The 12,561-nt window shown below is 37.6% G+C and overlaps 1 protein-coding gene across 1 annotated transcript in view; it reads right to left on the bottom strand.

The window, feature by feature from the left end:
- SYK (spleen associated tyrosine kinase) overlaps positions 1-12,561 on the bottom strand; it is a 52,934-nt gene that overhangs the window by 15,518 nt on the left and 24,855 nt on the right. Inside the window, exons 4-7 of the mRNA XM_072859073.1 lie at positions 7,278-7,416; positions 5,754-5,835; positions 4,686-4,735; positions 657-725 (exon numbers count right to left, since the gene is read on the bottom strand). Of these exons, the coding sequence (XP_072715174.1) occupies positions 657-725; positions 4,686-4,735; positions 5,754-5,835; positions 7,278-7,416 (340 nt within the window). The remainder of the gene's footprint in view (positions 1-656; positions 726-4,685; positions 4,736-5,753; positions 5,836-7,277; positions 7,417-12,561) is intronic.

Below are 12,561 nucleotides of genomic sequence, written 5' to 3'. Positions count from 1 at the left end.
TACACCAATTACTGGACAGCATAATTTTCTGGCCATGCAGCAGCATTTTCATTAGTACAGGGCTGGGCTCCTCTTGATTCCCTGACATCTTACCACCTTTCCCATTCTGCTTGGTCTTGTGACATCTTAGACTTGCCTAAATGCAATTAATGCCAATGCATAACAAGATTTGTGCACACAGGTTCTGTAATAATATATTTTGTGGTTGTTCTTAACAAATTGTTCCCTAAATGTGCTCAGCAATAGCATTGTGTAAGCAAGCCAATTTTCTGATTAGGAATGATAGTTCAGAGTAGAAATATCATTTTGTTCTGCTACAAGTGACTGTTTTTTGAAAAGTATTTTATCACATTTTATTTGCAGAAATGTTGAGATACACACTAGTATTTTGGGATATCAGAAATTACTTAAAAATAGTCCCTCAATTTTAAAAGCTTCTTTAAAACCATCGTTTTAGTTATAAAATCAAGGCCATAATTACACAGATGATTAGGAAAGAAGCAGAAAGCTTACAAAATCTTCACAATCTGATTGTTAGTAGCCAAGACTCACACTTAGTAACAGCAAGCCAAAAGGGGCGGGGGGGGGAGAGTGAAATTAGTGAAGTGTAAGTCCTTTTAACTCAGTCAAAAACCTAAAAAGACTATATGAGGCACCTTTTTGCTGCCAGCCTTTGGAAAGGTGTACGATTTGAGTCTTGAGATAATTCCACCTCCTGCCCAACTCTAGAAACCACAATGTCAAAGAGGAACAGTAAATGTGTCAGGAAAATAGCTAAAGGTATTTTACAAAACAGATGTAGTATACAAGAACAAAACACTCCCAACCTTTCTCTTGTGTGTGCCTGCAAGTACACATATGATGCATCAAAAAAATGTAGTACAGGAAATCGTAGTACTAAATTTTCTTTCAACTATATTAGTCTCAAACCATCTTGAATCTGTAGATATACCTTAAGGCAGTTTTTAAATTCAAGCACATTGCCCTTTCCCCAGATCTTTTACACAGTGTGTTTCTCCTGCCTCTGTTACTGAACTTTAGCCACTCCCAACATATTTAGCAATGTAAATCAGTTGATAACTTCAGTGTCTTGAAATATGACTAACATATCAAGCAAGATTTAAGGCACACCTTGGTCTTACAACAAACAATGTGGTTATTGAAGCAAAAAGCACACAAACTGATATTAATTCCAAACAAAAATGAACAGGCTTTAGATTTTACATGTGCACTTATGTTCTGTATAAAGATACTTTTAAAAGAAATGCAAATATATTTTACAATAATACATTAATTTCATTAAATTTGACTAATTAGCATTTCTAGAGGTCACTAAGATATCATACCTGCCTAATTAAAACCGCGATGCAGTACTTATTGACCAAGCATTTAGGCTATGCTGAGGTTGAAATAATAATCTGAGACACATTCTAAGCCACTTTAAACAGCCTTTGAACAGACTTTCAGTTAGATGTTCTGAAGTTTTAAATAACCCATTTGGACATTTTTTTTTCCCTGAAAAGATAGGTTTTCTAATGGATAGGATTGGCATTTTTCCTAGCTTTCTTTTAAAAAAAATGTTTGATTTCACATAAAAAAGTTATCTTTTATTTTAAAACACCAAGGATAGCAATACAGTCCCTGTTCCACTGGAAGAACAGAAACTTTTTTGATGCTTGACAGTCTTCAGAGCTGTCTGCTTACTGAATCCGTTATTTTCTTTTACCTCACAAAATTCTCTTTCCATATTGGGAATAAATGAGACCTGAAGCACTTCTTAGTTATAGTTTTGCAACAGATAAATTATTGAAGAGATTAAGTGCTCTTTTGCACATGGTGAGCACGGTTCATTATATTTTTCCGACACGAGTAGCTCCCAGCACTTGACCAAGCAGCCACCTGTACTGCCTTGATGGTAATACTGCTTAACTCAAATGTTTGTATTAGACATAAAAATGCATGCTAAGAGGAATACTTAATCAGGGAGTGCAACAGTACTAGTCTAAAGTTAGGCTGTACTCATAAGGTTTAGGTCTACTATTACTATCTGATAAACTATGGCTAAACAAATAAAATACTGAAAGAAGTGGAAAATTTGGGAAGTGGCCAGAAGTTGGCAGCTGCACTGTAATGTCAACAACTGATTTTAGGCTCCTATCAAAAGCTTCTCTGTGGGTTTAAATACATATTGGGATGATGTGCAGTGAGAAAAAAGTAATTTACGAACTCAAAGAGGATCAAAATCACCTTAAATCTAGTTATGGAGGCTCTGGTGAAAGGCAAGAAAAGTCCTAGTCCATACATATCCTGAGAGAAGTAAGAAGGAGTAAGCCTCCATATTCTGCATGGAGAAATTATCTCCAATACAGACTTTCAGCAGAAAGTCCTTCCTTTTGCAGAGGAAGCATATTAGTATCACTAAAAAGGAGCTGTCCAGATTACAAAAAAGGGGACAACAAACAGTAACATTTTGTTACTCTAAGTTTGTTCTTGGAGCATTAGCAAATACTACACAAATCCCTTCCCTGATGTAAATTTTACTCCAAGCCCTTACACACCAACAGTGTACGATGATGTAAATGATGTGAAGATAGATTGCACATCCTCTGCATAAGACTTTGTGATTGTATTTGCTCTTTTCAGGATACATTTTTGTTTTTGCAACTTGAACTCATTGTACTTCAGGCTCTGTGTATAAAAAAAGCTACATGAGTGGTCATTAGTGAGTTACTGCTTTTGCAGAAAGATATTAATATATAAGAACCTGGTTATATTAACTGAAGATTTGAGCTCCATAAATAGTAATATTAATTTAAAATTTTCCACTTTCTATTTTTATGTTTATACTACAGGAAAGTAACTTAGCAGGCTTGTTTTATAAAACTCCTAAAGAAAACACGAAATTCAGATTTCACTTTTAAGAAGTTCAGAATGTCAAACATATTGTAGCGTTAAACAATATTTTAAGAGAATAATTGCAAAATATGCACTCAACACATCTCACTCATATCTTTGGTGCTTTTCCTTCTATCCATCATGATGAGTCTTAAATGTAACTACTACTGATCAATCCTGAAAACATTAATGATTGTATGTAAAATGTGCAAGTGACCAAGTGTATTTAAGTCAGCTACTTGCTAGAGAAGTACGTGTTCAAGGGTGGAATTAATCTCACCTAACTATGGCTACCTAAAAGCAAGGCATATAGTCTTGACTAATCACCTAGTAACTAATCACCTAGGCGCCTTCTGAGTGGAAAGACATAGGCACATATTGGCAGAAAGTCATTCCACCACATTTAAGCTGAAGTGACATGGGGACGGGTATGAGTCTCTCTCTTGCTTCAAAATTCCTCAAAAGCGAGCCTTTGTGACTTGCTGAATGACTGGCTCTTCATTTGACTTCATTAATGTTAGGCAAGGTTAATCATACCCTGTTAGCATGACTCAGTCTTTCACCTGTAAAGCATCACAAACAACTGAGACAGTATTACTGCAACGCACTGATGAAAAGAGAAGAGGTTGGCCCATTTACTTCCATTGCACAGTCCTAAACATCAGTCAACTTAGTCAGATATATGGGTTTTTTGTTACTACTTCTTCTATAAGTTAAATACCTAAAGTAAGATCTCTTGATTTTACTTTCATTTACACTTAAACTGCAAAATTTTCTATGGATAATCTAAAACCTACGTAGTATTCCCACACTGAATGTGCTTGCTCTACCATTATAACTGCGTGTATACCACATGATATACATGTGGTCTCATGTGCTTAAACTTCACAGTTGTCCTTGTAAATAGCATAGATCCAAACCTCAGGACAACATTAAAAAAAAAAATGGCACTGATTTTCGTTGTGTAATTTCCAATAATTTAAAAGGGCACCTGATTTTCAGAAAGTGACGGTATGAGAATGGTTGTTCCCGGACCCACAGGGACTCAACAGTACTGAAATAAATGTAATTGCCTGTTTGAACAAAAATATTTTTTTCTATAATGTGGGACTGCATTAAGATAATGACCTAGATGATTACGCTCTCCAGGGAGCGGTGAAACAACTAAATTAAACTCCCTATTTCAGATGAGATCAACTACAGCTGAATGAGATGGTGTTATGTATCACACCTCAGGTGGCTCCTATATTCAATGGACTCTAAGAACTTAGGCAATTATAATCACAGGTGGGCTTACTCACTCTTCATGGAGTTGATGGAAGTTTCCTTAATTTCACTGCACAAGGAATCAAACCCTTGTGTAAAGTCTGATGTTAACTGCACACACCAAATATGAAAATAAATTGAACCTCCATTTCTGCTTCAGTCATAAGATTCTCAAAATGGACAATGTAAACAAAGCAGTATCTCTCCTCCTAGTGTTGATACAGTCATTACAGAACATGACCATCAATGAGGCATTTTGCATATGAAAAATACCGATTTTCACATACATTATATGTATAAAAGAAATTCACAAAATTAAATGATGAATAGCTCATGCAAAACCCTGATGAAAGCAATAACCATGCTGGAATATATTAAGCTTATTCTTTTCAACTTACTGCTTATATCCCTAGAAAAACAAATTCACTGCTGCAATAATATCCAAGCATTAGGATTCCTAGAGCAGTATGTGACTGTAAGCCTTCTCAGATGAATGCTACTGCTATATCACCACCTACTCTTACCTTAGAAGGGGTTCCAGGAAGAGGAGAACGAGTGTTAAAAACAACATTATCTGTAAAAGAATCAAACGTAGAAGGATACTGAGCAAGGTGAGAAATGTACTGTAAGAACACAAAATTTTACATAGGGGACCAACTTTCTAGTCTTTAAATCAAGTTACAGTGTTTCTCCTGGCCCATCTTCTTTGCTTTTGTCTCTAATGTGCAGCAGACTCTAGTACTTGCTGCCACAGAGACAAAAGTATGTGCAGTGCCTAAATAATTCAAAGGAGTGGAAAAAGTACAGGCATATCCTCTCACCATGGCACTGGTATCCAGTCAGAATGACAGAAGAAGGCCTTAGAGAGAGAACACCACTTCTGGAATAGCACAAGGATCAGGCAGAAGCATCTTTTTTCCCCTGGCAGTCAGGGCAAGAGGGAGGACAAGGTCTCATCGGTATTTAATGTGACATTAAAGGAGAAACAGGCCAAAGAGCATACTGGACCTCAGGACACTCCCCCCCACTCCTTCCCCTCCCTTCCCCCAAGTTATGAAGGAATGCCTCTCTGACCCCCATTTTCAGCATCAGGTGCACCCAATCCCTTGTTCTGCCCTGCTCTCCCCAACATGGGAAGTAACTCCTCATCTACCAGCAACTCACCTGTTGGGTGCACCTCTCACTGCACCCAACCGGAATGTCTATAGCAGTGCTGCTGACGTGCTGGCCTCAGCTTGGAGTAAGGACCATTGGAGGAGTGCTGGGACGACCACCTTGTTAGTGTGTGTGGGCCAAGTAACACACACTGCCACTTTGAGCAGCAAAACACAGTTTGCATCTGACACTAATTTAGAGCCAGCAATAATTGGAGTTTGTAGCCTCCCTTAAGCTATAGGATCTGCCTCCATCCTGCATGGTCTGGCAGATCTTAACTCATTTGAAAAATTGGAAATTTAACATTTAAATTCTTTTTTATCCAACTTTAATCTACTGTAATCTGCATGCACCTACATGGCAAGTGGACAAAATGCACACGTTTGTCATCATTAGAATGGCTACTTATACGTAACAAAATAATAGGAATAACTCACCATTTTCTGAGCCAAGTTGCGGACAGGGAATGGTAAGAACCCTTAATAATCCATCTGGTTTGTATGAATAATGCTCAACTAACTACCAGAATGAGAGGGGGGGCGGGGGAAGAGAGAAGGAGAGAAAAAGATGTTAAAAGGTAAGGGAGGTATAATTAAATGTACTGTTTCTCTAAAATTGTGTGCATATGTACAATAACTGGTATATATTACAGCAAATGAACTGGGCATACAGCAGATCTTTACTGCACATGTTCTTACCTCATCTTTACTTCTCTTTAGCAGGGGTGCATGTTTCTGAAGTAACCTCGTGGATGAATCTGGAACCTGATCCAGGAACTGGATTTGTATGACTCAGCATTCCACACCTGGTTCTGCTACTAACCGGCTTTGTGACTCTGAGCAAATCACTTCTTTTTATACCTCTGAGTTCCTGCTCTTTTTTTTTAATTGTTTTTTTCAAGATGGGTATAACTACAGTGCAGGAGTTGTCCTAATACGCAATGCTTTCTTTGGACCTCAAAGTTGCAATAGGATGTAAGCAGTTAATAAATGTATAGCACCAATAGTTGTGGCCATTTGTGTTCCTGGATTGTCCTCTCCATGCCATTTTATTACAGGTTCATTACTGCTGTTTTGGCTTTGGTGCATTTGGGTAGAAAGGAGGGAGTCTGTGAGTGAAAGAGTTGCAGACATATTGAAAAAACTTGTAAGATAGCACAGCTGCTTTTAAATCTCCAGTGACTCCAGGAAAGATATAGGCAGGACATTTACAGGAAAGGCTAAAAATTAATATATGCCAGTAAAGACTCATATTTTAGATTTGTGACTCACTTTATTTATTTTAATAGAATTTTAAGCAAGAGGACATACGAGATTTCTGCAGGGGTTTCAATTCCCTTAGCATTTTCAATTTACACAGTCATTTCTCCAGTATTCAGTTTTATTATCAACTATGGCATAGTCAACTATGCATTCCATAATTGCTTAATTTTTACCAGGGTTCAGACATATTTTGGTGGTAACCCTCATCAAACTATGCTTTTTCAGCCTTGAAGGTAGAGAATTTCAAAGCTAAAGAATGCAGTATGTGTACAGCATCCTAAACCATCCCCTTTGTGCTTCCTAGAATTCTGTTTATTGCTGCCATAAAGGACATTAGCAAAAGACTATACCTAGCATAGCTATTATTGAATATGGTCACTTGCAAATGCAAACGGTCTTCCATTCTAGAGAATGTTCAGCTAACTGAACAATAATTACAGCAATTTTGAACTCGGCCAAGCTGCAACATCACATTTAAAAATTATTAAACTCTCTACGCTTACATAGCTTTCTACATTAACATATATTTTCTTCATGTATAGAAACCACATAAAGTTGGAAACATATGACAAATAACCTGCCAAAGCATCCTGCAGTTTAGCGAAAGACTGTTGTTGCACAGCAAAGTAAAACAAGCTGCCTTAGTCGGTTATATGGAAACATGATGACAGATATCCAAGCGATTCAAATTTAACAGACCTGCCAGAGGGTGTCAAATCTTTTTCCATCCGGTATGGAGAGCTTTCCTGTCTTATCTCTGTCAATACGGTAATGCAGTACTTTTCCATCATTCAGCAGACACAGGGCATAAGAACCATTGCTGTCCCTTTCTCGGATGCTGTAGGAATAAGAGAGATTTCAGGGTTATGTTTTACTAGGAATGAGCATCTGGGTTGAAATTTTTTTTAAATCACACTTTCCTTTAAGCTTTTGAATTAAAAAAAAAGCAAAATCAGCACTGCAACTTCTGAAGACATTTTGTTAAGCCTTTCATTTAATTCTTAGTGTCATTTGTTTTCAAATGGAATTCGCTAAAGTTTCTTTTTTCTTCCCCCCAAAAGGCAACAGACGACAACAGAGAATCCACGATGTGGAGCTCTTTGCTAGGCAGCTACAGAACACTGTGCAGTGCACAAAGTGCTGTCTGAGCAAGGAAGCATTTGAAGGTTTGTGCACTGTAGGCCTACAAAGCCCATGGAAGTCTGAGGCCAGGATCCAGCATGTACAAGCAGCTACACTTCAATCTCCTGTACAGCTGACCTAAAATTAAAAACAGCAGATAAGTGCCTTCATTAAAGCAAGATTTCTCTATCTTTTATTTTGAAATAAAGAGATGACAGTACAGGCAGAAGATAAAATACTAAAAGAATATAATGTGAAATACAAATAAAGGGAAAGTCTTTGTGCACTGAAACAGCTTGTTGTTTGGCTGGGAATTTAAAGTAAATCATACATTTCTGTAATCATCAATTCTTCTAATTTCTGTAAAGATATTAATGCTTTGTTGCAGATTTCACATAAAATTCACACAAAATTTCACATGGTGTTGGGCTATATATCTGGTCTAAACTTCACTAGGGAGAGATGACGGAATGTAATACAAAAACATTGTCTAAAATTCACAGGTAGCCAGGATGATCTCCTTCCTTCAGGAGATCTGCAAGTAACATCTGAGATGCCTGTAAAGTGTTACAGAGTTGTTTTACGTGCACTCAAGGCTAGCTCACACTGAGACCAGTGTCTTCTGGTGACTGGACTCAGAGTAGACAGGAATTTGCTACCAGCTCCATCATAGTTGGCATAGCGTTTCTGAGTTTAGAAAGCAGGCTTTTTCTTTTAGTTTGAGTTGCCCATGTTCACTTGCTGCTGACAGCGAGACAGCAATAGAGCTAGATTAAAATTTCGTGCTATAATGTGTTTTTCCTACCAAAACCCCAGATTTAGCAACAGTGAAATATTTCTTCTTTCAGTGTGCACAGAAATCTACTCACTCTCCCTAGAATTTTTCAAGAGCCCTGAAAAGAAATATAGCAGGATATGCTCACTAAGATGTTGGGAAGCTCTGCTGGTGCAACACTAGTACTTACTATCACATCTCAGAAGATTGCAGAGGCAAGCATTAAATTCTGCTCCTCAGCTGACTCACTCAAGGCTGAACTAAAACCGTTTTTTCTCTGAACTAGTCATGCCACTATTTTTTCAAGCAGAGTGATTCTTGTTGCCTAAGATGTGAACAGGACACTGGCTAAAGGAAAAGGGAAGTAGGGTCAGGTTTTTTTCTGAAACCAAAGTAACTTGCCCAGTGTCTCTAAAGCAACTTGAAACACATTGTGGTTTTTCATGACATGCAGGTATTTTCTCAGCATGCTGATTTCCTGTGCTGACTGACCAGTGGAGAGCAACAGGTTCTGCTAAAATGAAGAAGGACTTCTACTTTGTCTTCCTCTGACTTGCTCTTAGCAAATAAGGCTTGGAAAAATATTTTCAAAATAAGAGGGCATTGTTTCTAAAACACAAGTGAATGGCATTTCATTGCATTCAGACTTCTGTTCAGAATACAGCACAAGTAAGATTATAAAAATGCAATTAGATTGTTTCCCAGTAATAAATGTCCTTCATGTTTCACGTGAGGAAATGGTGGCTCCAATACAATTAGCTCTACTGAAACCGGCTCTCATTTGCAAGAGTTGTTACTATCACAAGAGGTATCATAAACATTTCTTGAGAGCACAGGCATTAATGGGAGAAGAGAGTCCTGATTTCTAAGGACCATGGCACAGATCCAAACAGACCTATTACTATCCAGTGCAGGATTTAGGCAGAGTTCAGGTTTCTGAGGTCGTAGTTGCATTTCTGAGCTCTTCCTTCCCCCAGCCCAACAGCTACGTAACTCTGAAGACATCTGCAGCTCACAGTCACGGCAACTTCTGTTAGACAACTCTATCACTGCACATGCAAAAAACTATTCTGACACCTATGGTTGGCCAGGGTCCAAAGGGAGACTCGTTCTCCTGGGTCTATGGTCCAGGTGTTTTTTTAAACTGTAGCCAGTCAACTCCAGCACAATTTGGATCCCTACAAAACACAACAACAGGAGGTACTGCTACCTTCCAAAACATGTCTGAAGAGTGGAAGTATCAAGAGCATTGAAGCAACAGCCAAATGATGGCCTAAGTCTTAGTTTTGGCAACCAGATCCCTTACTGGTCCAAAAAGTGCTCTCACAGAACTTACCATCACAGTCCAAACCAAAAACTTTCACTGCCTCTGGTGACAATGATTGTCACAGGCCATGTTTCACAATTTCATTTTGGTTTTGTAGACTGTAATAATGGCTGTCTAGGTTAGGCTAAGTCTCCAGAACTCCAGCTGGGTACACAGTATCCTGTACTTACAGTTACCATAAAAAATGGAATCAAAGAAAAAGGCTACTCAAACTTAAAGGTTATAAACCAAAACCTCTTCAAATGGAAATCAAGGTTTTCACATCTTCTTGATGGTGCTGCCTGTAGTAGTCATGGTCATCACATCAGATTTGGGGTTCTCTTCATATAAGTAACTTTCCTTCTACGAAAAGTAACAATTTTCAGAATGTTGAGAAAAAAATCCAAAATTCCAAATGCATTATCTGCATTATTGTGCTCTGAAATTACACACAACATTTACTGCTCTTCAATACAAACCGATAACAAAAAAATCTTCATTTTAAGAAGCTATATTTTTTTAAAAAAGCATTTTGGCAAGGAAGGAAGTCAGCAGTGAAATATCACCTAGTCTTCCATTTCATGCCATTGCAGAGAATTGCAGATCTACAGAAGAAAAACATAAAGATAATAAACACCTGTAAATAAACAATATTGTCCTTTCATCCACTGAGATTAATCAGAAACATGAACAATTTAACTGAGAGCAAATCTGAATTCACAGATACATTAGAGAAGCACCAAGGTATCTAGATTTTCTGCGACATACATTTTAAAACAGTAATTTTAGAAGGAACTGAGAAGCTCAAATTGTTACGTGATGCAATGCAAAGAAGGTTTAGTTATTTATTTTAATTTTCATGTTATCTATGTTTCAATATTTTTTATCTTTTTGTGAATGTAACCCAAATAGCAACCAATAACTATTTGGAGTATCATTACAGACTGTAAATAGCTATCCATTCTCTCTTTTAGTAAAGTCTCTATTTTTGCTTGGAAGCAAAAAGAACAATGTTCCATTTTTTTCTGCTTCCAAGTGAAAAGCCAAATGATCCCTTTCTTTCTAAAGGAAAAAAACCCTGAGGGTAAAAAAATAAATTGCTATTACAACATGCCTCATTGACTGTGTAGAAAAACAGAAGTCACAGCATTCTATGGTGGAAAATAATGAAGGAAATAAACTAGCAAAATGCTTGCTTTAGGAATGGTGTGAAATTATTCTCACTCCTGAATCCAAGGGCATGTTAAAGTTTGTTCTCGGTCTTACTTTGCCTTCCTAGCGATAACAGCTTCCTTGATGCCAGAGATACTGACATTTCCCACTGCTGGTCAAGCTCCTGCCATTCCCTGCTTGTCTGCCCTTATGACAATCTCTCTTGTTATTAACAACATGGCTATTCATTATCACTTCAAATATCTACAGTCCACTGCACATGTTCCAAGTTTGAGGGCAATAAGGAATTAACTTGGTGCCATCTGTAAAAGGATCATACAAAGGAAAAAATGGATTGACTGCAGTCTTCCTTTACATAATTTCTTCTCCCTTATTTAGTTAGCATATTCAAAGCTGTTTCAGAAATGTCAGCACACTACAGAATTTAGGAGCTAGCTCAACCACACACTATTACGATCTACAATGGAACCTAAAACTTTGTCTCCTGATAAGTCTATTGTGGTGTGCTGCACAGTGACGAAACACCTTTGTGAGAAGGATTGCATCACTGTAGTCTATTTTGCTGGCATTGCCCTGACAGCGAAATACACTATGCTCCACCAAAACCCTAACAAATAGCTTTGCGGTATAACTGCACCTGCAACAGCGGATCTTCTCAGGAAAGCTATCTCAGTCAGGGATCGCATCTTTTCTTCACACCTCTGACCAACTCTGCTGCTGAAGCACACAGCATAGAGCTAGCCTTGAGAAGCCATAGCCCTGCTGCAGTGGTCTGCAAGTGGCACCTAACTATGTACCTAACTGAAGATCAGTAAACAGCTCTCCCAAAGAGCTGTGGGCATCATCCAGGCTGCTGTGGAGGGGAATACAGCACCACCAGAAACATGGTTCACTGTCTGTATTTTATCATTTACATTGGAAAATTTTTATGGTCATCGAAGCCTAGCAACTGCTTGGCCTTTTGAAGAGAAACTTCATCATTAATTAATATTCCTGAATTAAAGTCATGTTTAGTAGGATTGTTTTCACCTTGTCTGGTGTCAGCAATGTCCAGTTCCATTTATGGATACAAACATAATACTGACAGATTTATTTAAAGAATACTCTACAAGGTCCTATAAATCACCTAGCTCAGTATGTACTCCAGTAGTGGTAAATTCCTAGAGGAAGACAATAAGATTAATGTAAATATAGACTGCTACATGTACCAGAAACACAAATTTTTGGTCAAAGACAAGAAAACTCTTACGGACAACTGCACTTCAAACCTTGTTATTTTGAATGCATGTTACTAATGTTAACTATTGTGACATATATGAGACAGTTTAGTGTCTAGATGTCATGAGATGCCATGATGAGTAGTGCTGTGAGTCATTCTAACAGTCTAAAATAGTTTTGTCTTCTTTAGTATATCTCGTTGCATGTTGAAGACGTTCTTATGATACTAAAATTATTTTTACTTCCCTTTAACACAACTGCTCACATTTTATGTGAACTACATATGGCTATGAAGCCATATAAAAAGTTTATAGAGACTAAACTGCTAATTATGCAATGCCTTCACTCACAATTTCCTTAATGTTGAGTTTTTAAGTTTAACAGTATTT

This window comes from Ciconia boyciana, chromosome 4 (assembly GCF_034638445.1).
Source record: "Ciconia boyciana chromosome 4, ASM3463844v1, whole genome shotgun sequence".
NCBI classification, from domain to species: domain Eukaryota; kingdom Metazoa; phylum Chordata; class Aves; order Ciconiiformes; family Ciconiidae; genus Ciconia; species Ciconia boyciana.
Note: the sequence above shows the minus strand (reverse complement) of the source record. Positions and strands in the feature narration are given on the sequence as shown.